The sequence below is a fragment of the Eublepharis macularius genome, chromosome 5, assembly GCF_028583425.1.
Source record: "Eublepharis macularius isolate TG4126 chromosome 5, MPM_Emac_v1.0, whole genome shotgun sequence".
In the NCBI taxonomy this organism is placed as follows: domain Eukaryota; kingdom Metazoa; phylum Chordata; class Lepidosauria; order Squamata; family Eublepharidae; genus Eublepharis; species Eublepharis macularius.
The window spans coordinates 147,034,978-147,062,942 of NC_072794.1; the positions used below are offsets into that span (position 1 = coordinate 147,034,978).

The window sequence follows — 27,965 nt, forward strand, 5'->3', positions numbered from 1 at the left end:
AAGGCGGGGCGGGGGGGAGGTAGACAAGTATAATGCAAAAAGTGACTACCTATTATCAAGTTGATGTTACAGGTGGGATTCTAGGCTGAAAATACTCTTCCAGTTGCTGGCTGGCTTGTAAAGAAAACACTACCTAGAAACAATTAAAATGCCATTATTTTAAAATATAAGTATTTTAAAATATAAGTTTTTTAAAAATCTAGTGCTTTGTACATAATGGTAGCAGTAAGGAAGTCGCAAACCCAGGTGATTGCGTAAGAAAGACCTTGGCAATTGGCTATTCATCCATAGAGCTGAACCATTTAAATGTTATGGCAGAAGGATGGAATAATCCACTTCTAACATTTCAAAGAGCACTCTGCACTTTTGCCATCTAAAGAGTATCTCTAACTTACTAGCAAAATGCTCATCAATATGCCAGATAATGGATAAATGTATGTGTTGAGAGGGACCATATTTTTCAGGTACCTGTGGGTAATTCATCCTTGAGCACTCAGTATGATTTGTTGCAGAAAGATATTCTGGAAAGTTCTGTAATTCTTATTTTAAACCACCTTACCCTGTCCTTCTAGTTCTCCATTTTCTTTTGGTTGATGGTCTAAATACTGATGGCACCTTAATACAATCATAATAGATGCTTAGTGATGTGTTCTTCATTAGATTTAATGATTGGGGGGGTCTCTTTCTGTATAGGCAATCTTGTTGGTGGAAGTGTTGATAAAAGGCAAATAGCCAGTATTCAAGAATCTGTGGGAGAAACCAGTTCACAAAGTGTGGTGGTGGCAGTGGACAGGTAACTTTTGAGTGTGTGTTTGCTTTATTTTTAAATATGAAGCTGTAGTCATTATCACAGTATGTTCTACTCTGGGATTCAAACAATAGTTTGTTTTTAATGTTGAAAAAAATCCACAGTATTCCAGGGCTGATCCCTGGGCTGTGTGCAGAGTGGACCAAGATGCTAAAAAAAATGTAGAAGGGGAACAAAAGATAGGTAACCACTGCTGTATCTCCATCTCTCATCTTTCTCCCCGCTCCCTGAGATATATTGCCCTGAATCTAAAGCAGTTTCCCCTGTAATCAGTGTGGAATTACATGAATTAAATGCTTCCCTATTGATAACAGTCAAATTGTAACATTCTCTACATTGAAACCCAGCCCCTGCTTGTGTGGGCAGAAGACATTTCCACTGCAAAACAGTGATGGCAGTGGTCCAGTGATTTCTTTAGGTCTCCCTGCCAACTGCAGTCATCACCGCCACATCTGATGCTGTTCCTGAGGGTCCCTCTAGCAACAGTTGTAGATTTGTTGGGAACTCATAGTCTTGCATGAAGGAGGAGGCACGGAAGCCCCTTTCCATGAGTGGAACTCTGCTCCCAACCCCACCCCTCATGCTTAAATTGTTAACATTTGTATACTGTTCTTCCATGCACTGACTCTGTTCTTCATGTTCTGTTCAACTGTGTATCTGAACTTGTTCCACAGAATATTTACTGGGTCAACAAGACTGGATGGAAATGCAATAGGTATGTACGTTTTGCAAAATACACTGAAATGAAGAGCAAGTTGTATTGGACTCTTTCAGACTTACTTTTACATCTCATCTCTTAAAACATTTAGTTGACTTCGTTCGATGGCTGTGCGCTGTTTCCATGGATGAGCTGGCTTCCCCTCACCACCCTCGCATGTTCAGCTTACAGAAGATTGTTGAGATCTCCTACTACAACATGAATAGAATTAGGCTACAGTGGTCCAGGATATGGCATGTGATTGGTGATCATTTCAATAAGGTATGTGAAGCCTGTAAACAAGTTGTTCTCAACTGTCACGACAGACACCAAGGTTAACTGGTGTACACAATCGCATCACTGTTATTATAAATTACACAGTGTAATACAATATGATCAACAGCTGGCACATTCAATGAACTGCAGAAATTTGAAAACAAACAGGAATCAGATATGGAGCTGAAACAATGTTGAAGCAAAGCATAAGCAGTTTGATATAACATAATAAACAATGGTCAGAGACAGTGGAGAATAATATAGTCTACATTCTCTGTCCCTTTATCAAAGCATCTCTTTAAATCATTTCCTTACAGCACAGCCATCTTACCTGGGTAAGAAAGTCCTCCTGGATAATCAGGTTTTGCACAGCTCGTGGAAAGCCAGGAGAGTGGAATCTCTCCTGACCTCTTCAGGCAGGCTGTTCCATAAGGCCACTACAGAGAATGTGCATGTCTGGGCAGCGGTTGATTTTGCCAGTTTGCAGGGTGGCACCTGCAGAAGGCCTTGTTCAGATGAGTGAAGCTGCCATGACAGAGCATACGGAGAGAGGAGCTCCTGAGAATATGAGGGGCCAAGCCCATGAAGGGCTTCGTATGTGATAATCAAAATCACAAAGTGTGCCTGCTAACTGATTGGTAGCCAGTGGAGTGACTACAGAATGGGAATAATATGCAAGCTCCTCCTAGCTCCTGATAACAACTGAGCTGCAGCATTCAGTCCCAACTGGAGTCTCTGTGTTGACTTTGAGGGGAGTCCTATGTAGCATGTATTACAGTAGTCAAGCCTCAGTGTTACCATGGTTGTGGAGCCAGATGGCCAGATCAGCCATATCAAGTTAGGGAGCCATCTTCTGGGCTAGATTAAGTTTGTGGAAGGCATTTTTTGCAACAGCATTAACTTGCTTCTCTAGCAGCAGTGCTGGATCTAGTATAACCCCCAGGCTCTTAACTGAGTTTGCAAGGGTCAGCTGAATAGCACTGAAAGTGGGGAGCATAATGTCCTTCAAGATCTCTGCCTTCTCAACTGGCATCACTTCCGTCTTGCCTGGGTTCAGTTTGTTTATTTGCTTTCAATCATCTGACCACAGCTGTTAGGTAGCAATTTAAAACCTCTAGTGCATTACCAGGGGATTTGGATAGAGAGACATAGGGCTGGCTGTCATCTGCCTATCGATGACATCAAGTTCCATGGCTACAAATTATTTCATCTAGGCTTTACATAAAGGTTGAATAACATGAATGATAAAATTGTGTCCTGTGGAACCCCCCAGGATAACTCCCATCCTGGAGATAGCTGGTCTCCAATAGTAAGCCTGCGCTTCACACCTCCGAGCTCTGAGCACTGACCCACAGCCATTCCAGAGACTAAGCAGGCAGAATGCACTTCAAGTTATTTGTGATATTAAAAGCTTTCCCTTTCTCAAAGGCCACATTTCTCAATCTCTGGTTCGTTTCAAGGGTGTAACTATGACCAAGACATGAATTCCAGACTTTCTGAAGGAATGCCTTTTTCTCTTTGGTAGGTTGGTTGTAATCCTAATGAAGATGTGGCCATATTTGCAGTTGATTCTTTGAGACAGCTATCAATGAAGTTTCTTGAAAAAGGAGAGCTGGCCAACTTCCGATTTCAAAAGGACTTTCTGAGGCCCTTTGAGCACATTATGAAGAAAAATAGGTAAGTGCTCCTTACAGCACAAAAGATTATGCTCATGTGCATGCTACTGCTGTCATGTGCAATACCATAAATAAGGTAGCATATCTTTATTTCTCTGTCTTTTAAAATAAGATCTCCAACAATTCGTGACATGGTGATTCGCTGCATTGCTCAGATGGTGAATTCTCAAGCTGCTAATATCCGCTCAGGGTGGAAAAATATTTTTGCAGTATTTCATCAGGCAGCATCGGATCATGATGGGAATATCGTGGAGTTAGCATTCCAGACAACAGGACATATAGTTAGTAAGTAAAGTTTATCATGGCTGATTTGACAAAAGAGAGTAATAGAAACAGCTAACCTGTTTCTAACATGCACTTCAATATATTAGATTGTATAAAATATTATAAAAAATCAAATAAATTCAATTTAAGAGAAATTGAATCCTGTCCCCGCCCTGTGTATCTTACTTTAGATAGTAGGAGAATCAGTCATCCCATATGTTCAAAAATTCATTCATGTCTGTAGCTCCGCATGCATCAGCAAATGATGCATTTCAGAAGTTTCACCCCTGTTACGTGTTCACCCCTTTGGCCTGATGCGGCTTGCTCTAAATGGGAGCAAGCCTTTGCTGCTCATGGTAAGATGTGTGGGTAGAGCTTACACTGAGAATGAACAGGGCTGAATTGTCACTGAATCTCCTGTTAGCAAAATCAGGGCTGTGGCTCTCATTTCAGGTGTGGTCTTGTCTCTCTTCCTCCTTCTCCTTCCCACCTCCTAATCAATAGTTGCTACTGGCAGCTGACAGAAAGCACTTAAGGGTAATAAGATGCTTTTTAAAATCCACCTCTTGAAGAAGATGGTGGAAGTAATCGGAAGCAATTGCCACTAACCTTTTTGACATTTTGCTTCCAACTATAATGCTCTAGTTAAAGAACGTTTTGAGAACAGTGTCTTATTTTTACTGGATTCCTTCTTCATGACTCAATGCTTAATCCTAGACAAGTCACATAGGAAAAAGCCAGGCAAGCATAGATTTTTACTGTGAAATACGTTATGCCAGTTCAAGTTTATATACCACATATGATCCTCTGAGCCAAATAAGGCCATTCATTGGGGCCTGTAGGTTCTTGACAACCCAATTGTGTTTCAGACCTAGGCAGGCAGTAAAAACCAGTGAGTTGTTCAGCCCCTGGCAGCCTATCATATTTGGTCTGCCTGGTGGGGAGTCCTGAGTTATACAGGCTTATTATCGTTGATCAGCTGCCGGAATTGCAACTGTGCATGTATTACATGCAGGTATTACAGCCCAACTTACTTGGCCTCATTATTTGAGCTGTCTGATCTACCGAGAGGTCCCAACACAGTAGAAATAACTTTTGAAAAGTGGTGATTGTGCTTTTTAAAAAAATCTTTTCTGTTTTTCAATCCCTCAGCGAATATTTTTCAACAGCATTTTCCTGCAGCAATAGATTCATTCCAGGACGCTGTAAAGTGTTTGTCAGAGTTTTCCTGTAATGCTGCATTTCCAGATACCAGCATGGAAGCAATTAGACTTATCCGTTTTTGTGCTAAATATGTTTCAGAAAGACCTCAGGTATTTTTTCTCTCCTGATTATATTTCTGGGTTTTTGCTGAGGCTTAAAAATAAGTATTGCACTGCTGACCTACTTTAAGAGGATCATGAACTTATTTTCTAGCTGGGGAAATCTTATCTCATAGTTTTCTGTTTTAGTAAGAAAATATAACATGTTTTTACCATAACCCTAGGAAATCATAGTTCTCCTCTCCTGCCCCGCCTAAGATTAACAGGCATTAGAGAAGTCTAGCGTTACCACATGAAATACCCTGGATTTTACATCTTAAAATTACTGCCATCACCAGGAGAACAAAGATGCTGCTATATGGATATCAAACATATTATTAAAATATTAGAAACAGAGCCAGTAGGATGTTATGGTTGGAGTGTCAGACTAGTACTGGAGAGGCCTGGGTTCAAATCCTCTCTCAGCTGTGCAGTACATTGGGTGACGTTGGGGCTAATCAGTCACCCTCTGCCTGACCTATCTCACAGGGCTGTTATGAGAATAAGGCTGCCTCGTTGAATAATATGAGATTATTTCTGAGTAGACAAGTCTGACCTATCTCACAGGCCTGTTATGAGAATAAGGCTGCCTCATTGAATAATATGAGATTACTTCTGAGTAGACACGCTCAGGATTGCTCCCTAAAAAAGAAGAGAGGAGAGCCACATACGTGACCCTGAGTTTCTTGGAGGAAAGGTGGAATAAAAATGTAATGGATCTTGTAGGGTGACTTTTGTATTCATAAATCTGTGCTTTGCTTTATGTTGAGCTTTTGTCATTTCGCCAAACTGTTAAACTTCTCAGTTTTGCAGCAAAACCTGTTTAGGTAGTGTAAGCTTTTTTTCAAACTGGAATGCATTGTCATCTCTATGTGTATGTGTACGCAAACATATATATCTGTATCTACATTCACAGGTTTTGAGAGAATACACAAGTGACGATATGAATGTGGCTCCTGGAGACAGAGTTTGGGTCCGAGGGTGGTTCCCCATTTTATTTGAGCTTTCTTGTATTATCAATCGGTGCAAGCTTGATGTGCGCACAAGGTAAACAGTTTTTTCAAAGTGGGTCATAGGGGCTCTGCTCAGCTTTCAGATTTCTTCCCTGTTAATTTGCATTCTGTTTTTTATATTGTAGAGGCCTAACGGTTATGTTTGAAATTATGAAGAGCTATGGCCACACCTTTGAGAATCACTGGTGGCAGGATCTCTTTCGCATTGTGTTCAGGATATTTGATAACATGAAGCTACCAGAACAGCAAACAGAGGTATCAAAAACTCTCTAAGAAGGGATCCAATCTGAGTTCCTCAAAGCAATAATCAAAGCCAGCTTTATTGTTAATGAAATTAGGGACTCTTAGTTGAGTTTTCTTTTGCGATGCAGTACATGGTTATAATGGCCCTGACCTGGATAGCCCAGGTGAGCCTGATCTCATCAAATCTCAGAAGCTAAGCAGGGTTGGCCTTGGTTAGTAATTGGATGGAAGACTTCTAGTGAAGACCAGAGTTGCAGAGGCAGGCAGTGGCAAACCTCCTCTGTTAGTCTCTTGCCATGAAAACCCCACCAGGGGTTGCCATAAGTCAACTATGACTTGAGGGCACTCTCCACCACCATCATATGGTATAATGATTTTGTCAAAAGGCAATATACAAAAATTGAAGAATAAGAAATGAACAGCAAAGACAATGGTAACACTAGGGCTTTCTCTCCCTTCTGCCTTTGTGCATCTCTTACTTTAAGGAAAATGACAAATACTCTGTTCTTCAATAGGCAACTTATTTGATGTCATTTGTGCCATTTATAGGGCATAGTACCTTACAGACTAACGTAAGCAAAAATGGCAATATATTTTTTGACCATGGATAGAAGGAAGCAATTCATGTGTGTTCTGTGTGTTTTATAAGCTCTGTTATGATTTTCGTTAAATGGTTCATTTAAAACCCTTCCTTGTCTATCCGAACAAGAATTCAGGCCTGCTTTTTCTCTCAACAGAAATCTGAATGGATGACCACTACATGTAACCATGCACTTTATGCAATCTGTGATGTATTCACACAGTTCTATGAAGCTTTGAATGAGATCCTGCTTTCTGACATATTTGCACAGTTACACTGGTGTGTAAAACAAGGTAGCTTATTTAAATACATGTCACATTATTCTGAATGAATACCATTTATGGGAAGGTATCTATAAACTGGGTCTTCATTTCTCCCTTCCATCCCTACCTGATGATTTTCCATGACAAACTCTTCAGAAAAAAATGTTTTTTCTTGAAATAAGTTCATTTTTTACTAACAAGTGTGGAATGATTTTAGCTACCCATTTATTAAAAATTTTGGTGCTGTTGCTAACACTGTGTTTAAAAAAGCTATTGTTATTTTGATACGAAGTTTTTAGATTCTTTAAAATTTGATTTCCCTTTTGAGGAATTATGTATTAAAATCTCCCCCATTCTTTCAGTTACCTATCATTTGTTCGGTTTGGTACCAGTTTGGTGTAGTAGTTAAGAGCTGCAGGACTCTAATCTGGAGAACCAGGTTTGATTCCCCATTCCTCCACTTGAAGCCAACTGGGTGACCTTGGGTCAGTCACAGCTCTCTCCGAGTTCTCAGCCCCTTGTTGTTGTGGGGATAATAATAACATATTTTATAAACTGCTCTGAGTGGGCATTATGTTGTCCTGAAGGGCAGTATATAAATCGAATATTAATGTTATTAAATGCTGAAATTTACTAAATAACTCTCATGAATACTTCTAGTCTTTGGAATTTCAGTTGATTGGCTAAATAGTTCCTACTATCCTATTAGGGCTACTTTGAAAATTGGCACGAACAAAAAATCACCTTCTAACATTTTCTATATATTTTGGAGCCAATGCTCAGCTCCTGGATTTTTAAAGTTACGTTTAGCCCCCCACCCCACCCCCGGAAATGAGAAATGCAAAAATTAGTGCTCTGTATGTAAGTGTTCTGCTGATCATCTTTGCCCATGAAGCTGTAATAATATTTATGAAAAACAGTTATACACATTACCCACCCTTCTTCCAAAGACTCAAAGCAGTTTACAAATGTGACACCAGGGTAAGATATCAATTAAAAAAACTCATAAAATTGCATCAATATGTACAAGTCTAAAACAGCCTGAAGAAGCCCAACAGCCTATGACAGCCACCCATCACAAATTCTCCTTGGAAATCGCTTTGGTATGCTTCGAAGTGATTTGGAGCATACCGAAGAGAGATTCCCACCTCCCCCCTGAGCCCCCCTTGCCCCTCCCCCCAACCCCACTTACCTTGAAGGCCGGAGCAGGCCTTCTGCTGTCACTGCTGTGGCCAGCAGGGTGGTGGGGAAGGCTGCAGCCAGTGCCAGCACCGCCTGCTCTGCCGCTTCAGCCTCTGCGGCGGCTAGCAGGGTGGCAGCAAATGCCGGCACCACTGCTGCCCTCGCCACTGCTTCGGCCTGTGTGGCAGCCGGCAGGGCAGGAGTGAACACTGGCGCCGCCACCCGTTCCACTGCTTCATCCTCTGCGGTGGCTGGCAGGGCGGCAGCGAACACCGCCGCTGCCACAGAGGCCGAAGCGGCAGCTGGCAGGGCGGCAGCGAACTCTGCCTCCGCCACTGTCTGCTCCGCCACTTCGGCCTCTGCGGCGGCCGGCAAAGCGGTAGCGAACGCTGGTGCTGGCGCCACCCGCGGCGGCACTAGAAGACTGCTCCAGGTAAGTGGGGTGGTGGTGGGAGGGCAGGAACCCGGGCACCCTTTAAGGCCCTGAAGCAATCTGAATTGCTTTGGGAAGCTTTGATTCGTTATTTCCGAATCTGGGTCATCATACTGGCCCCAATTTGGAAATACTGAATCTTTACAAATTGGGCCCGGTTTGGATTTTTCCCCCGAACCGGGAACCCGAAGCGCACACCCCTGGCATTAAGTTGTCCTGAAGGGCGGTATATAAATCTAACGTTGTTGTTGTTGTTATTATTATGATCTTCTAAAGATGTAATACAATTGGCCTTGGAAGCTCATGCTTCCTCCTCTCTGGAGGAGTTTCCCTCCTCCTGCCCCTTCCCACTTGTCATTAATCTAGGTTTTTCTTTCTATATACTGCAGATACACACCAGGGTTAATACTGTCCTACTTTGAAAACCAGGTCTATTGCACAAACCAAGTTACAATTTTAAATTCTGGTTTTCAAGGGAACCAAGTTTACTATTGGTGCACATGTAATTGAAGTGGGGACAAGGGAGAGAACTGCTCAGATCCCATTTTGCAACATTTTGTCTGTTCTGCTGACAATATGTGCTGCATGTCAGCAAAGCCAGTTTTCGGGTCAGGTTGTTTAGAAAGTTAGTTTTGAATCCTGAAAGGATACAAACATAATCACAATGAATATGAATTTTGTTTAAATTTTTTTTTAATCTAACCCTTTTCCCCAATAGATAATGAGCAGCTGGCTCGATCGGGTACCAACTGCCTAGAAAGCCTGGTTATATTAAATGGGCATAAATTCAGTCCAGAGGTTTGGGACCAGACCTGTAACTGTATGCTAGAGATCTTCAAAACGACAATTCCTCACGTGTGAGTAGAATTCCAGATGTTGCAGAACATTGTCAGGTGGCTCACAATCACCATTATAATCATATTTGTTTCTTCCTTTGCAGATTGTTGACTTGGAGGCCAGCAGGAATGGAAGATGATTCATCTGAAAAGCACTTGGTAAGAGCTCTGACTTCTCCTCATCTCCACTTGGAGGGAAGGGTGCCAAATAAAGGTCTCTGTGACTAGGTAATGTTAATGTGAGAATAGAAGATATTCAAAGAATTTTTCTGTCCATTGAAGTCAGTTGTCATTATAAAGTCTTAATGAAAGGATGTAAATAAAAATTGAAATTGGTGGTAGTAGTAATTTGTATAGTGTCTAAAGAAATAAGTTGTATCACTTTGAAACACAGAGTTAAAACTTCAACGAACATAAATGTAGATTCTGTTTACTTCTAGGATGTGGACCTGGATCGCCAGTCTTTAAGCAGTGTTGATAAAAATGCTTCAGAAAGAGGACTAAGCCAATTTTCAAATCCCACAGATGAAAGCTGGAAAGGTGGCCCTTATTCAAGTAAGTTTCTATTTCAGCTTCCTCAGCATCTGCCTATGTGAAAATGATCTGATCTTCATTCACACTTCCTTACAAGCTACCCCCATCCTAATACCCTAAGGAGAGGGCAGTAAAGAGGGCTCTGAGGAAGCCATGCCAGCATCCTTGTTGTCTGATTTGTCAGAGTGAGCAAGAGGTTTGGAAACATAGCCTGTAATCCTATGAACTGTTCACAGAAGGGAACTTTGCTACCTCTGTTGTTCCACTAAATCCACCAGAAAGCTGCTCGTGATAGTCCAAACAAGCTGTAGAACATTATGGGGGGCTATAACTGGAGATGGGAACTGGGAGGAATTGTCCTTTCCTCTTGTGTGAGCTCTTCCATGAATGGATCAAGAGCTCAGCAACTTGGGGCAAGGGGGCAGTTGCTTCCTGCAATATATCTCAGGTCATTTTCAAGGGTCCCTTGACTCTCAGAGGTGGTTTTTGGAGGGGGAACCTCAAGGTACTCCAGTGAGAAGTGAGAGGTGGCAAAGATTTTTCCTGTGAACTGTTCTGTTCATAGTTCATAGGATCCAAGCCTGTAGTTTCACTCCACACCCAGTGCAAACCTTATGTATATGCTTTTTAAGTAGATTCATAGATCAGTGTTTGATAGCCCAGTCATGCTCTTCTAGTTCCTTCCTTTTTAGCTCAATTCAAGTCAACCATTTTATTGAGATTTATAGGAGATGCAATTTTGTGTTTTGGTGAGTCTTTTGCTACTTTAATTACAAGGAAGAATGTATTCTATTGTGAAGGGCTCACAAAATGACACTATCACCAATGATATGAAAGTAGTTTAAAGGGGAATGGCAGTCCTCACTAGATCTGGGCCTTCATGGGTCCCTGGTTGTAGCGGATGTCATATATTCCATGCTTGCGAAAGAGGCTGGTTGGAAGAAAGGTCTGGGGTAGAGATGGGTATGAACCGGGAAAAAAACGAACTGTGCAGTTCGTGGTTCGTTGCCTTTCACGAACCATGAACTTTCATGAACTTGCCCCAGTTCACGAACCGGTTTGTTTGGTTTGTGAAAATGTCACATCCAGGTCAGCAAATCATCACTTCCAGGTCAGCAGAAGGCCACTTCCAGGCCAGCAGAAGGTCTGCAGGAAGTCCATCCCCTGTTGCCTAGAAAACTGATTGATCGGCACTAGGCTGTCTGCAGTGACGAACCAAAAAATGAACCAAACGAACCACCCTAAAATTTGTGGCGGTTCGTCAGAAATGGGCTCTGATTGAACTGCCAGTTTACAAACCATGAACCGGCCCGGTACGTCATGAACTTTGGTTCGTATTTCGGTTTGTGCCCATCTCTAGTCTGGGGGCTTTGGTGCCAAAAGGGCTTTTGTGCCTACATCCATTGATTTGTGTGAACAAATTGAAATTGCTTTTGGAATAAAGCTCAGCCCACTGGTATTTTCTCAGACCAGAAACTTTTTGCCAGCCTTCTCATCAAATGTGTTGTGCAGCTGGAACTGATTCAGACTATTGACAACATAGTATTTTACCCAGCAACTAGCAAGAAGGAAGATGCTGAGCATATGGCTGCTGCTCAGGTAAGAAACCTCTGATATGTTCCAAGTTCACGATGTCTTGTATGTTTGCTGATGATATGGCGGAGAGGAAGAAAAGGGGAAAGGTCTTATAGATTGTATTTGAAACTCCCTGAAACACTTAGTTTACCTAAATGGGTTTAGCACTTCCCCCTAACTGTGCACAAAAGCATAGCTGCTAAACTAAGCAAGTTTTTCTTAAGCTACATATTGCAAGTTACTAATTGTTAAAGTTAGAGCAGGCAGTGATTAGGAAGGATAAGTCCAAAACAGATACTGCCCTGGATTTCTCCAGACTGGAAGAAAGACTTGCAGATTATATAGGACAGAACTTGTTGTTAAAATGCATAGTTCTCTGATGGTAAAAACCACATTTGAACTGAGCAGTTGCAGCAAAGTGGCTACGAGATTAAGGAACTCTCTGATTTAAATATTACTTCTGCCATAAAACCACAAAATATGCTTAGGCAAGCTATCCTGTCTTGGCTTCAATGCTCTATCTATAATAATGGGAATGGTAATACTAACTTTACAGGATAGCAGGGTTTGAGTCCAGTGGCACCTTAGAGACGAACAAGATTTTCTGTGTGTAAGCTTTTGAATGTAAGCGTTTTGGTGTCTGAAGAAGGGAGCTCTGACTCTTGAAAGCTTACACTCTGAAAATCTTGTTGGTCTCTAAGGTACCACTGGACTCAAACCCTGCTGTTCTGCTGCAGACCAACACAGCTACCCACTTAAAACTGACTTTACAGGGTGGTCGTAAAGATTACAGGGATATAAGGATTACAACAAGGATCCAAACAGGTTTTTGGCTTAAGTAAAAGGGAAGAGGGAGTCTCCTTTGGCCACTAGAAATGCTATTTTGGGAACCATGGGAGCTGCATTGACACAAGCCATGTGGAACAGGGACCTGTGGTAAGAAGGGGAATTGGGTGAGATTGAGCAGAAAAGCTGGTTGGATCCAACCTAAAGTATGTGTAAGTGCAGTGTAAATCTAAACATTATAATATTGACTAACTATCTGAGATCATTCTGCATGTTTTCCTTCAATGTGATTACTGCTTTTTGTTTAAACTGCCATTTATGTGCATTCGCCACAGTGGCTTCAGCATGGCACCCCCACGTTCTACACTGTCTGAGGTAGTTTCAATTTGATGTCTTGCTTTTCATTTTATACGGGCTTTGAAGCCTCAGTGCAGTTTTGGGCTTTCGGGGCTTTGCAATTCATGTCACACTTAAAAAAAAAAAACTTTGAGCAGTCATGGTAACGTTGTAATGTTGGGACCCTTCCCCTATATTTGCTGATTGGGCTTTCCCATGCCCACTGGAGAGGCAATTGGTGGCGGAGTTCTAGGGGGGGGGGAATGTACTTTTCATGCTTGTTGCATTCTCTCTTTTTTTTTAACCCAGCCAGAAAGGGATAAAATGCTGATGCTTCGTCCCCTCATGGCAGCTTCCCTGCCACTTTGTTTTCAAAGGGCTGTGCAAAAGGCTTGGGTTTTTTTTCTCTTTGGCAGAACCTGAAACATGACTGGGAGGAAGGGGAAAGCAGTCATTTAGGAGGAATGTGCCATAACATTACAATGTTACAGTGTTAATTACAACGGGTCCAGAATGCTGCTGCACACGTCCTTACTGGTGTTCCTTATAGGACACATATTACTCCCATCTTGCAGCAGCTGCACGGACCCCCCATGGAGTTCCAGATAAAATTCAAGGTGTTGGGTTTGACCTTTAAAGCCCTTAGCAAACAGGGACCAGCATACCCATGGGACTGCCTCTCATCATATGAGCCCGAGAGTGCTGAGGTCAGCCAATAAACATCTACTGGTGGTCCTGGAGGCGTGAGCCTTTTTGGTCCTGGCTCTGACCTGGTGGAACTGATAGAAGATATGTGGGCCTGCCAGGATCTCTTAGCGTTCTGGAAGGCCTGCAAGACTGAGATGTTCCACCAGGCATATGGTTGAGGCTGGATCAGCCGTCATCCAAAAAGCCTCCCCACCGGCCTCTTGGCAGGGGGGCCATGTGATCATCCCCCCCCCCGTATGAGTTACTGCTTGATTGAAAAGGCCTGTTCCCCCTCTTTTTACCCATCCCTTTGTGTTTTACTGGCAGGGGGTGGTTGCAAGGCTGCTGTCGGGGTGGGGTGGGGTGGTAGTATCAATGAGAATTCTGTTTTATTGATGTTTTTAAATGTAAATTATTTTATTTATAAGCCCTGCACCTGCTTGCAGGGAGGGTAGGATAGAAGTCCAATAAATAAATAAATAAATACTGTTGCAATGTTACAACACATTCTTGTCTTTGGAAAAAAAACCAGTGTGTGCATACCCCAAGGGAGGAAGGGGAAAGCAGCCATTTAACTCTTTGCTGGCTTTTAAAGCCAGTAGGGAATAAGCAGCAACATTGGGAATTGTTTCTGGCTTTGAAAAAAAATGAGAAAATGCATGAATACCCAGGAGGAAGGAAGCCAACTGAGAAGCAGCCGTATGACCCTTACCTCGCTTAACTGATAAAAATGGCAGAAAAGGAGTTCAGATACTGAAACACTTTAAAGTCCTAGTGCAAAAAGGACCTGCGTGTGTATACATTCAAAGCAAGGCACCATGCTTCTGAATCCATTGTGTTTTGGTGTGGCATATGACTTTCACTGATTGCATCATATAGAACTTTTAGAATTTGCTCTGATTCTGGTTGTGTATGGAGCATGTTGCTGCTTTCCTAGTGCATTTACCAATATGATAGGCAGTCTTGGCCATGGGACATAAAGGGCAGATGCCCCAGGCCCTGCACTGGGTGGGGGGGCACACAGGAAGCCCCACCACCATCATGTAGTCACTGCTGATCCCCGTGCTGCATGAGACTTATGCAGATGGGGAGGGTGACCAGCTGTAGGTGGTGGCCCCTGCTGTCCTACAGCTGATCCCTCTCCCCCTCTGCCTGTGTGATTCTGAGGGCACATCCTTGAGTTTTGCCCTGGGCCCTACTAAGAACATCTCTGGGAAAAGTGTGTCCTACTAAGATCATCTCTGGGAAAACTGTGGAGTTCTTGGTAAAGGGGGAAACATTTGGATTTGAGAACACTTACGTTTTCAGACAATATACCTTATCATTGGATTTTCTACTTTAGAGGGATACCCTAGATACAGACATTCACATTGACACTGAGGATCAAGGAATGTACAAATACATGTCTTCTCAACATCTTTTCAAGTTATTGGATTGTCTGCAAGAGTCTCATTCATTCTCAAAAGCTTTTAACTCAAATTATGAACAACGAACTGTCCTGTGGAGAGCTGGTAAGTATGTAAAAAGCGTAAAGCACAAAGGGGCTTACAAAATGCTTTTAAAGTTTCTTGGCATTATCTTACAGATTACACTGACTAAAATCTTAAATTGAAAAATCTAGACTATTCATCTAATGGCATGGAATCATTGTTTTGGATTTTTGGTTTTCTTGTTAAATATATTCTTTAGAATTTCCAGAAAACTTACATCACCGATGTGGTGATCATTTGTATAAAATGGCTTTTCATGCTTCTTGCATCACAGAAGAATTCTGCAGATTGGATTCTAGGGAACTGAAGCATTTAGGTGGTAGATCCAACTTCATAGACTTTGGGAATGAGGTTGGCCCCCAAGGCTTATTTTTCTGTGGATCTATACAGGTTCATTCAACCAAACCGTGTGATTTCCACCAAGGCACAAACGATACATTATGTGCATGTGAATGAAATGGTAACCCAAATAACACTGCTTTAAACTGGAAAAAACCACTTTAGGAGGGGAGTGACCAGGAGAAGCAGTAAAATGGCTAGGTAGGACACTTATCTTTCTGTGCTACCAAGTTTCCCCTGTCACAGTGGGATTTGCCACATCAAGTTGCCTGGAACTTGGCAGGGTAGAAAAACTGCTTGAGAGTGGTTTGAGTCAGTGGAGCTGTGGACTGGTAAAGGGTTGAACATCTTCCTCTAGTCCTGTCCACCACCATTTCCTATATACCAGTTGTCCTACCCCAAAGTGGATTTTCGGTTTCAAAAACCAGTTGGGCTGTCATGTGTTCCCAAAGGTGTTAGCTGTGGGTCCATATACCTCCCGGCAAATTCCATTTGTGGACACTGATTTTTCATCAAACCCTGAGCTTCCTCCACCTGCCCAGCCCCCATCACTCTGGGTTCTCAAGCCGTGGTTATGAGAATTTTTCCTGTGATAGTTCTGCTCATTGCTCTCTCTGGCCAGCTGTCCTAGTGATACAGTATGTAAGGAGATTGGCTTGAATCTTATTTCTGTGTTCTAAACATGCTTTGCTCCAGCCACAGCGCAGCTTGCTTCCTCTGTTGTCAGTACTTCCATTTGTGCATGATCAGTGGTTTTCAAAGAGCCTTGCACAAATGGAAGTTCTAGCACGGGTGTAATGATTTTAAGTGTGTGTGTGTGTGTGTGTGTGTGTGTGTGTGTGTGTGTTTAAATGCTTGGTGTGGTACAGATGAAAAGGGGTTGAAAGAGAGGGATGAGTGAGTAATATGATTGGCTGATGACTGAGAATGTGGGCAGAGTGAACTGCTGTTTCAGTTACTGAGTGGAGAAAAAAGGTTCAGTCTGGGGAAAGCAGGCAAGCTGTGTTCTGCCTGAGCAAGTCTAAGCATTTCTGAGATAAATATTGAGTCAGGGCAAGAGAAGCAAGCTGTTTGCAGCCTGAGAGTGTCTGTGAATTTCTAAAAGAAATATAACCTGTGTGGAAGCCTGAACTGTGTTTGTTGGTGAAAGAACATTCAGTCAGGGCAAGAGAGGCAAACTGTGTGTGCGCCTGAGAGAAAGTCATTTGAGTGAGAAATTGATATCAGAAGTAGACAAACTGCGTGTGCAGGCTGAGAGATCGGAGTGACTGTGTCTATGAAAAGTAACTTGAAGAACAAATAACATTATTTTGAAACCATCAAGCTTAAGAAATAATATGAAAATGATACACTTATTGTAAAAATAAAAGTTTATTTTGTTTTTTTCCAACCCAGAGTATCTGTTATTTCCATATCCCATTCCTATCCTCAGGGCCACATAGGCCCACAAAGGAGCCTAACACTTAGGCATGTTATTAAAGGGGAAATTTAAGTTATTTTGGAATATAATTCCTGGTGGCAGCAATCTACCAGAGGGGGCAAGAAGAAAAGGGTTAAAGGCAAAATGTAACTGAGAGAAAGAAAGGGGTCATAACAACAGGGATCCCTGACGTGGTGCCCATGGGCACAATTGTGCCCACACGCACCTATTCTGGTCCCTGCCAAGTGTTTTTAGAAAGTGGGTGGAGCCAGTTGGGGCTTTTGCAAAGCATGGCTTCTGACTGGCCATTGGAGTATTGATGGGCTATGCAGATTTTTAAACATATTGCTTTGGCAGAAGCTGCTTCCACAGCACAAGGATCTTCACTGTGTGACTGAAGGTAAGCTGTATCCGCTGTTTTGTGACTGATTCTATCTCCTGCAGCAGCCATTTTGTGGCTGCGGCCACCACACTTTTTCAGAATTCCAAATGTTGCCCCCAGGTTCAAAAAGCTTGGCTACCTCTGATCTAGAAGCATACAAAATGATTGCAGTGCTGCAGCTTGAGCTAAGTGTGTGGACATAGGGTCCAAGACATAGTGCCTGACTTCCAGCGCTCCTGGTTTTGAAGTCCTGCAGTGTTGATAGTGGCTAGATCTTGCAATAACTGATCAACATCTAAATCTTTAAGGAGCAGATCTTGGACCCTTTTGTCTCCATTACCAGGATACTTCTTCCATTAGCTTTTACATGTGAAGTTATTTAATTCAACTCATTAGGTTTGTATTGCCCTTCATTTTCCAGGGTTCAAGGGTAAATCAAAACCCAATCTTTTAAAACAAGAGACCAGCAGTTTGGCTTGTTGTCTGAGAATCCTTTTCCGAATGTATGTTGATGAAAACCGCAAAGATTCCTGGGGTGCTATACAAGAAAGACTTCTGAAGTAAGAATGATTTCCTCCCTTGTGGCATTGGGATACAGGCTAGTGGTTGCAGGATTCCAATACCTTTCTCTAGACGCCCCTATCTATTTCACTATAGGACTGTAGTCCAGACATGCCAAGGGATAAGCATGCAGATTGAACACTTCTGTTGAAATTTATGGATGCAAAGCTAGGACGTGCACATAAATATCTGGCTTAGGACATGTAGTTCATCCATACTATTCTGTACAAGAGGCAACTGATCCTGATTTCAGTGTACCACTGTTAGGTTTTATTTTCAGTTTGATGGACAAAGTTGTTTGAAGATGGAAAAGGGAAATTTGGGGCTATCGAAGTAGGACAATGATGGCTCAAATGTTACAGCTAGAGAGCAAGCTTGCAAGATTCTCCAGAATTCATCAAGCTGGATGTTCAGAAGAAAAAAAAGAGGGAGACAGAGGTGTTTCAGGGCATGATGAAAAAGACCCAAATCTAAGATGAAAGGTTGAAGATGGTGCAGAATTAATTAGATTAGATGGTGCTAGGTGCAACACACTTCAGTTTGTAGCAAAAGTTACTGGGACAAAGAAGAACAAAATCTCTATTTCCTTTGGGAAAATAAAAGCCAAGTTATAATTACCTCTTTCATTGTTAAGTAGAATAATGAAAGCCTTTTTGTACCAGATGGAAGACAATCCCACCTTTATAGAGCCTGTGGTAATATTTGCAAACTCAATAGGGACTTCAGCAATATGATTTTTAAAAAGGCAACATTATGTTAAATAATTAACATTTTTTTAAAAAAAAGTGGGATTTGTTATTTTCCCCTTTTCATTAAACTGCACCTATCAAAACTCACACATACCGCATGGACAGGAGGGTAGGTAGAAAAACCTTTCTAAGCTGTTTGCTTACTGTTCCTTTTGATATGAATTAAAATGTGCATTATCTTCCTCTAGTGTGTGCAGTGAAGCACTGGCCTATTTTATTACCGTGAACTCAGAAAGCCACAGAGAGGCCTGGACTAATCTCTTATTGCTGCTTTTAACAAAAACACTTAAAGTCAGTGATGAAAAGGTAAGAAATTAAATTGTAAGAAATGAATATGAACAAAATGTCTCTTTCCTCTCTCTGGTTCATTCAGTCTTTCTGGCTTTACTGGACAAAATACTAGATAATTAAAAGCATAGGCAGTAAGATTACCTTTGGTTTAAGCAAAGGGGTTCTAATTTCACCAAATGCATAGAGAAGAGTACATACACAAACCAAACATGGAGAAAAGGTAGTGGCTAGATTCCATATGTGAAATGCATTAGTGTGTAAATTAGGTGATTATTGTGATAATTTAGTAATCTCGCGCATAGTTGTTTAACAATGGTTTAGGTTCCAGGAGCTAAGTTTTTATTAACCAAATGCCACAACTAGTGAACAAGCTTTGGCTAGATAAAAAAGGAGATTTAAGGGAAGGTGACCTGAGACCAGGCATGCTGGACAGTGGGTGGGGTAGGGGGAGATGAGGAACTGTCCCAAGACGTTGAATTCTTAGGGTCAAACTTCACCTTACTTTGACATATTACCACGAGACTTAAATTCAGACATCAGCTGTAAGATCTCAAAGTTAGCTTATTTCTCAGGCATGTGAGGCCCCGAACTGGCTCTGGACTGTAGCATGCTTGGAATGGTGGCTCTTGCTTTCCACCGTGCTACTTGTCCCACTGGCAACTGCATGTGTAGCCCATCCCTCAACAGAGCAAATATCAGCCCCTCCCAGAGGCAGTTATGGGTTGAGAAAATCACATGTGGGAATGAGGAGGTGAGAGCCCTTCTCCCTGCATGTTGCAGACTTGATCCAAATTAGAGTCCTGCACAGTTGCAAACTGAGTTCCCATAAGGAACTCATGAGACTTACAGTGTCCCTGTGGTGGCTACTATGCACCTTGTGAAACACCATCATGTGCTTTCAGCTGGTCCTCTGTAGCAATGAGAGCGAGATGCCTGTTTTTTTTTAATTAAAAAGATTGATTAGGCATTTTGAACAGATCACTAGGCTACTTATTACCTTAGTTTCATATATGTACCTTTGTACTGTTACTTGAAGCTATGTGTCTTTTGTAATAAGGTATGAGTCTGGCTCTGGGAGGAGATCCTTGTTTCTGATTTCAAATGGGTGTAGCAGGACACACACAAAAGTCACGTATTACATTGCATTGCAAGAAGCATTTATGCATGTATATGAAATTATACAAGAGAAGCAGCCTTGTGTCTCATAGTCAAAGTCACATGCAAGAAAACGCCACGAGATAAATCAGGCTCAAGATTCTTTGTAGCTGCTGGGATTCCTCAGAGCCCCAAGGAGAAGTTCACAGAATGGTAGAAGCTGGTCATCCTATTCAGTTTTTGTACTGGCACTAATCAAAGTTACCTGGTTCAGACTATTTTGAGCTTCAAGTGGGGGGTCCAGAGCAGCTCCATCCCAAGTGCATGGAATCCAGGTTTAAAATCTTAGTTCAGCTGTACTAGGTAACCTACTCAGTTTTCCATGTGAGAAGTTGGAATAGCAATTGCCTGCTTCTGAGGGTTTCTCTATGGCAGAACAAAATACTTTTGTTCCTATAAAAAAACGTGCATGACAAATGACAACCCCTAAACTACCAGCCCCTAAATTAAGTACAGTGTGTATTGGGCCTTGAGACTTGAAGGCTGAATTTTTTAAGAGGTTGCAAATGGCCACCCTGCGTGTAAGAAGTTGTCCATAAACCATTTGTATATAACTACATGTTGAGATAACAAAATGAAAAGGCATTATCTGGATCACTGGATGACCAAGAAGAAGCAATTCACACTTGTGGAACATATGTGGTTATTGGTGCTCGGGCCACTTCCCAAAGAGAGGAGTGGAAGTTTTTAGCCAAAGAAGTTTTACTATTCTGTTGTTCCTCATGGTGTGCAAAACATAAATGTTCAGGAGGGAGTTTTTTTTTTTAAAGGTTAGAACTGTAGTAGAATGGAAGAAACCAGGAGGGCACCTTGTAGTTCACTGTAATGATTATCATAGGCATTTCCTGCTTTTACCACATTGTACTATACCTTGTGATCCACTTTCTGTATTGTTTACAGTATACCGTTGCTTTTGTTCCCCCCGTTCTCTCATTCTGTAATTCTAGTCCAACTGTATTGTTAATTGGTTGTCTTAGATGGCACTGTTCTATATCCTGTGTTCTACCTTGAGTGTCACTGAGAAAGTCAGACTATAAATAAATAAATAAAATGGGGCAGATCTGGCTTATAGGCTGCCAGTTGGCCAATCTGCATTAGATAGATCTCGATTTGAGAAGAAACTAGTGAATAGGCTTAGCAGTGGTCTCAAGAGCTGTTGATAATTCAGTGTAGCATATTGCTATGCCACAATATTTAAGTAAATAGAAGTTAACTTTTACCTTTTTTGTGTATGATCATTAATTTTTTCACCTTTCTTCTTTTCCCCCTCAAGTTCAGAGCTCATGCTTCAACATATTATCCCTATCTCTGTGAAATAATGCAGTTTGACCTCATCCCAGAGCTCCGAGCCGTGCTGCGGAAGTTCTTCCTACGTATAGGTGTAGTGTTCAAAATATGGATTCCTGAAGAACAGTTACGGACAACTGGGACCCACTCGCTTGCATGGTAGCTCAATAGCTGCTCTTTTCAAAAGCCTGAGTTATATTATATTTAAAGAATGATGGCAGGAGGAGAAAAATTTGTAACTAGCAGGTCTGTCTGAAGAAAAAGAAGAAAACCTTTGAGAACCGCAGGGTTATATTGATCAAGCTGGTATTTCTGAAGGAAAATGTGTCTTTTAAAATTCTGGCTGCCCTATAAAGATAGCTGTTAGCATTTTCATGATTTAATGCAGTAAATGTCAAGTCATTTTGATCACTAAGCTTGTCTCTTCAAATCTGTTTGCAGTGGTCCCCTCTTTTAATGCCTTCCAGCATAATTCCCCTTAATCTGCTGGAAATGATTAATCAATGGAAACTAATTCCCACAGATAATATTGAATGTATTCATACAGGCTTGTGATATTAGCAAATATATTAATAGTTAAGAAAGTAATGAAGATGATTGGGAAAATCATGCTGGAATAATTTTTTCTCACTGTTGTGCATCTGATTTAAAAATGATCTACGTGTTTAAAATGGGTCCCTTTTTTCCAAATGGTTTGGTGCTGCCTCTTCTGTAAACACATAGCAACAGTGTTTGGACAGTTGGAGCCAGCAAAAATCCACAGCAGTCTTTATCTGCACCTATCTATATTGCCAAGTAGCAGTATGTTATAGGATACCTGCTGTATGGTGGTGCTCTGGTTGCCGATATTGGATTGGCCTGTAGCCAGTTTTCTCCACCACCCCTTGATACCAAGATTGTATTTAAACTGTGATGTCGAAGTTCAACAAAGTCACTTGTGGAAAGGAAATATACCCCCACCCCACCCAAAAAACCAGCAGGACACCATTATCACAGCTTCTTGATCCAATTTGAAATCTCTGATAATTTGAGTGGGCAAAACTCTTGAGAGCTTTAGAAATCCTTTTGATTCTTATATTTAATAATACAAAGTAAATGGTAAAACAAAACTTTAAATCTTTGAAGTTCACATGGAATGGATTAACATTTTTACTGGTTAATCAACAGTTTCCCTTTTTGAGTAGTACCTAGATTAGCATTTGGGTAGAAGCGGTCTATCTTTGGCATGTGTCAAGATATATTATATTTTTACAGTGTTGCTGAGAGAAATGGTTAATTGTTTGGTTAGTGCTACTTGTCAGTGGTGATGTGAGGGAGTAAAGTCTGGTTCCTTTTGGGACCACCTGGTTTATTAATATAAATGCACATGTATTTGCAACAAAAGCCCGCTTATTAGGGGGCAAATGAGGTAAATTTTGAATTTTATCAATTCAGTTCTATTAGCTCTTCTGACTCTAGGGTCGCAGGGTTTTTTGTTTCCTTTGTAATGCTGTGTTATAGAATTCTTGGCCCACTGAAGGCAATAGTAGTTTTGTAAGGTAAGGCAGGCTAGTAATCTGTGTAATCATGTTCCCCTCTACTATAATGGGTATATTATTTGTATGAAGGAGGAGAAGGATGGAAATGGATTCTATTCAAATGTATTAAAATGCAATTGGAAAAGTATTATCAGTTATATTTTATGCTACCCATATCTACAAAAGAGAATTCTAAGAGTATTAATTAAAGTGGGGTGGGGGTGGGGGGAGGTTGTGTGTCCTGAAGTGTAATTCTCAGCAAAGATCTTTTCAAGTAAGTTCCTTTGAAGATGGTGGCATCTGAGTTAAAATGAATTTAACATTGGAAGCCAATGTGTTGGATATTGGAGGGCCAGAATTGTTGGCTGGATTTATTATATACTGGTGCTCTCTTTTTCTCTTAATTAGTTTTTGTTTATAACTTAGCAGTTTGTGTTTTATATTTCTTTTGTTTTTGGTCATCAGTAGGATGAGTGAAAACACTTTCTGAGATTTAATTTCTTTACCAAAGATTTTTCAAGTGCGGCTTTTTGTCCCATGTGAAGTGTGTTGGCAAAACTGCCTCTGACTTATAAGACAGGATCAGGGGAACATTTAGTTACTGGCAAAAGGTTAAATGAAAAAAATAATAGAAGTTTAACTTTGTTCTGTATTTGAAATAATTAAGCCTTTTATGTTTTGCAATTTAAAGAGGCATTTCACAAAGTAATGCAGGAAATCATTTATTTTTATATTCTTTAAACCTTATCTTGCTCCACACCCTACTTGTAATTGGGTTTATTTATTTATTTTTTTCACTGTGATAGTTCTGCTATTAATGTATAGTACAAATGCAGCTTGGTCCCGTCCCTACTTGTCAAACATTACCTGTTCAAATTCACATCCATTTGATTTACTTGAGAAACCGTGGCAGCATTACAACTGATCTTTCAAAATTTAAATGAGAAGTGCAATACATATGGGACTGACACAGTATCTTCCAAATCTTTGCAATGTAAAATACTGTGAAGCATTATATATATATATATGAGATATTTGCTTATATGTAGAATATTCTGATCATAAAACTTACAGCCTTTTTAAAGCCTTAGAGTTAAATGACTTTATTTCCTTAGGAAAGCTATGTTTAGCAGTCAACACTTGCATCTTCAAATGGCCGATTGTTAAAGATATTTGGAAAATAAACTCTAGATTACCATGTGGGTTATCATGGGATGGGAAGAGATTCCATAACAGCCTTATTCCAGATGTGTCTGAGAGTCTGTGTGTGTTTATTAGATTTGTAGAGAGTGATGAAGTAGTAGATGTAATGTTTGAACATGTTCTTACAGTGGCTGTTTCTCCAATGTACTCTGGGGGTTTCATTCCCTATTTGGCAACACCAAGCTCTGTGGACAATCATAACAATGATATAAATTCTTCCCAGAATTTCCATCTGCCACCTTTACAATACCTGTGTAATGTTATCAGTCTCTCTTAATCATGGCTAAGAGATCAGGGTCAAGTCATGAGCTCACATGGAATGTAGATCCACTTTTGCCCTGTCCAGGATGGTCTCCTTTCTCTCTCTTTCCTTGATGGACTTGGTCATGGTTAAAGATTGCATCTACACTGTGGTTAATCATGGAGAACATGAATAGGCTTCCTCCCAACCCCAGCAGGCAAACCTGCTTCAAAACTTGTATTGAAGAAGCATACCCTAGTTAATGTTAACTGTCATTAATGTCAGTGCAGATGTAATCCTAATAGTGATTGAAGCAAACAAAAGGAGAAATTCATACCAGAGAAGAGCACAGAAATCCACAATCTGCTCCTGAACTCTGAACCATAGTTAGAGGATTACTGCCGTAGGCCAGAGTACTCTTTTTTATATTTTAAATAAGATTAAAATTCACTAGTTACAGAAAGTCATGCTGCAAATGGGTATTTAAAATCCAGTCTTACAAAATGCATAGACCTACTCGTAGACTCATTCTGTCAGTACTGAAGTGGCACCCTACACAAAAAGGAAAGAAGAGGGTGAGCCTGTTAATGAGAGAAGTCCTTAAGATGACTTTAACTTGGATCCCTGCGTTGTTGTCTGATGGAGCAAATAGCATCTGTCTTCTCTTATGCCCCATCTGGAAGTAATTTTTTTCTTTATATAAATTCTAAAACATGAAACAAATGCTCAGTACAGTTAAAATTCTGCAATACAAATATACCCCAGGACTACAGACCATAGATGTCTCAAGCCTGCATATTTGCACATAAGCAGGCTTAGTTTTAATAAGAATGGATGGCGTCAGGTTAATTGAAATAGTTTGTACATTGCATTTTATAAGGGCAGTTTGGTCACTGCTGAAGTTAATGTAAGCCACTGTAAGTGGCCAGTAAAATTTTGCCCTTAACTATTTAAAAACTAACCCAGTGATGTGATGTGATCCATAGCTTTTGAAGCAAACAACAAAACAGTGATCTGTGAGAGGTGCAATTCTCTAATGTCTTGACATTTTGTCCAGAATATCTTTGCAACTTTAAATAAAATATACTTTGTGCAAATGTATGTTTTATCTATATAATGCCTAAAATAAGTTACAAGCTACTTTTTTCTTAAGAGATCTTCTATTATGAAGTGCATTTAATATCATTAAGTTAATGAAAAGCATTCCTTGCCCGATGGATGTATACATTTTTGAGAGAAAAGCAGAATAATTATATAATATGAAAAGCAATGTAAAGTTTTTTACATAAAATATTATGTATAATATTGTTGTACTCCATGCTTTAATCAGGTGGTAAATAAAGTTTAAAAACAAACATCACTTTTTATATAGTGATTTAAAGCATACATAAACTATCAGTTTGCATCTAGTTTGATGGTGGTACTATGAAGGCTTTTAAAGAGGAATCAAAGGCATGATTTATAGACATCAGTAGATCTTGAAAGTGCTTCAAGCTTGCTTAGATGAACCCAAGAGGCCTATTTTTTTTATTTCCAGGATGGTAACAAACTATAGTTGTCCTTGTATCTGAACTGGTAAACTATAGATCATGTTTTTCCTACAAACCAAGATGAAACCACTGTTTTTCATAGCAGAAGTAAGCTACTGTTTGGATGTTCATCACTATATATGAGGGAAGGAAAGAGACTGTAGTAGCTGCGGAACTCAAAGCTCCTTTGAGGATTGTTCACTCAACAGCAAACCATGGTTTGCTGATGTGCCTGAACAATGTCACGTTTGAATTCAGTACTTGGAAATTTGCAACGCGGGCAAGGCATAGGGCTTTGGCCATTCCCTCTTTTAGCAGTTATGATGAAAAAAATTACTTATTTTTACCTACTCAGTGAACAAATAGGCTTCATGCTTTTACTTATTGAACAAATATGCTTCATACTTATATCCAATAGAAATATAAAACTTTCTAACATTGCTTTCAATTATCATCTGACAGTCTTTTGGAATCTGTTTACAAATACATTATTCCCATCACCCAGTTCAGCCAACAGTGATCTCTACGTGGAAATGGTTTATTCTCACATATCTTTCCTGATCACAGTGAAAATGGGTTAATTGCATGTAACTTATTACCTAGCAGCTGGGTATGAGGAATTGATCCACTTGCATCAGGTACACATTTCTAATTGCAAAACTGTTACAAGAATGCTAAAGTATAGAACTGTCAGTTCTGATAACCTATCATGTATACCAGATCGTGGTGCCATGATACTCACCAGTGTGTTTATTGGTATCCACTTGGTCTTTCTATAAAGCATCTCTTCATCAAAGCAAAGAGCCTATCCAGTCTTTCCTCCACTTCATTGGAGCAGGAAGTGCTTCAAAAGAACCTGTCTGCAGAGAACATTCATTCAGAAACAATTGTCTCCATGACAGGAAGATGCTTGGATTGCACCCTCACAACATTTTGAGATTGGGCACAGCCCCCATAGCAGCCGTTTTATAATTGGTCGCATCCACCCTGTGGTAGATGGTTTGTTATGGAGCTCACTACCTGTTCTCAAAATTTCAAATATGCCCACAAGTTCAACAGGGTTGGGATAACTGTACTAGATAGTGGAGAGGCGCACCCCCATCAATGCTTCTAGATGGAGAAAGTTCAGTGAATATAGCAGTAGGTGTAGCAATTTTTTGTGATCTCAATTTTTTCTGTTTTTAAAGCACAGCACTATAGTACTCTTTTAAAGCATTCACTGTCTTGTGTGTCAATGCACTAGTACTTTTTGAGTAATTTATTAGAATCAAACTTGCTGACTTTCAGTAAGTTTACTATATCATATGCTTTCAGACCATATCCGGGAACTCTTTTTAGTCTTTCCTGATCCTTAGAAGCATTCATCAGCCAGTTGATAATCTGGGAAGACTGCAGATAAACTTCCAAGATAATCCACGTAACACATGCTGTGAAAGGATAAGTCTGAATTGGGACACAGCCACAAAAGGGATAGATAGGATGTGGTATCTCTCACAGTGCTGAAGTTGACTTCTTGTGGAGAAGAGGAAGCAAGAAGTTCTCTACATGGTTCCTCTGCCTCGAGTACCATTTTATAAACCTCTATCATATCTTCCCTCTCATGTTGTCTTTTTCTAAACTGAAGCTTTTCCTCATAGGAAAAGGACTTGGTTTCAAGTCCTTAATCATCTTGGGCTGCTCTCTTCTGCATTGCTATGCTGCAATGGGGGTAAGCAGCCTGTTACCCAGAGAGCGCTACTGCTGAGCTAGGAATAGAACCATGCTTTTCCAAGTCACAGCAACGCTGGTCATGAAATTGAGGATGCTGATCCCAGTTAGCCTAGGTGACTTTGTGGAGTGAGCTCCATTTTTAAATCCACTCTACCTTTTGGGCTGGAGAGTGATTTGTAGAGTAACTTGATAAAGTTAGCTAGGGTTGCCAGCTCCAGGTTGGGAAATTCCTAGAGATTTGAGGGGTACATCCCCGAGAGAGCACGGTTTGGTGAGCAGAGGGACCATAGAGTCCACCCTCTAAGGCAACCATCTTCTATAGGAAAACTGTTCTCCGTGGCCTGGAGAGCAACTATAACGTGAAATTTCCAACGACCGCCTGGAGGTTGGCAATTATATACCCTACCTAAAGTAATTCCCGCTGGTAAGGCCTGGCCATGTTCCGTTGCATTCTGGGACGGCCCTGGGAAGAAGCGCGAGCCGTCGGTTGGCCCAGCTGAGGAAGGAGCGCGTTTGAGATTGGCTGGGCCTTTCTGAGGAGCCGGCCTGTGATTGGTTCCAAGAGGGAAAACGGTGCGGCCTCCCGCGTCCTTACATCATT

General features: G+C 40.9%; 1 protein-coding gene and 1 long non-coding RNA gene across 2 annotated transcripts in view; one reads left to right on the top strand and one right to left on the bottom strand.

Annotated features, from left to right (window-relative positions):
* Positions 1-25,802, top strand: part of ARFGEF2 (ADP ribosylation factor guanine nucleotide exchange factor 2) — a 62,628-nt gene extending 36,826 nt beyond the window's left edge. The window contains exons 23-39 of the mRNA XM_054979132.1: positions 694-793; positions 1,483-1,523; positions 1,618-1,787; positions 3,307-3,458; positions 3,570-3,742; positions 4,874-5,034; positions 5,939-6,069; positions 6,161-6,290; positions 7,016-7,151; positions 9,455-9,593; positions 9,677-9,731; positions 10,013-10,127; positions 11,575-11,705; positions 14,833-15,001; positions 17,543-17,681; positions 18,620-18,737; positions 21,151-25,802. Of these exons, the coding sequence (XP_054835107.1) occupies positions 694-793; positions 1,483-1,523; positions 1,618-1,787; positions 3,307-3,458; positions 3,570-3,742; positions 4,874-5,034; positions 5,939-6,069; positions 6,161-6,290; positions 7,016-7,151; positions 9,455-9,593; positions 9,677-9,731; positions 10,013-10,127; positions 11,575-11,705; positions 14,833-15,001; positions 17,543-17,681; positions 18,620-18,737; positions 21,151-21,327 (2,237 nt within the window). The 3' untranslated portion in view covers positions 21,328-25,802. The remainder of the gene's footprint in view (positions 1-693; positions 794-1,482; positions 1,524-1,617; positions 1,788-3,306; positions 3,459-3,569; positions 3,743-4,873; positions 5,035-5,938; positions 6,070-6,160; positions 6,291-7,015; positions 7,152-9,454; positions 9,594-9,676; positions 9,732-10,012; positions 10,128-11,574; positions 11,706-14,832; positions 15,002-17,542; positions 17,682-18,619; positions 18,738-21,150) is intronic.
* LOC129329629 (uncharacterized) lies at positions 47-27,856 on the bottom strand. Its single transcript, XR_008597000.1, has 4 exons — positions 27,771-27,856; positions 26,397-26,514; positions 1,589-1,717; positions 47-133 (listed from the first exon to the last, which is right to left on the bottom strand). It is a non-coding gene; the product is annotated as an uncharacterized LOC129329629 (long non-coding RNA).
* Positions 27,857-27,965: the final 109 nt, after the last annotated feature.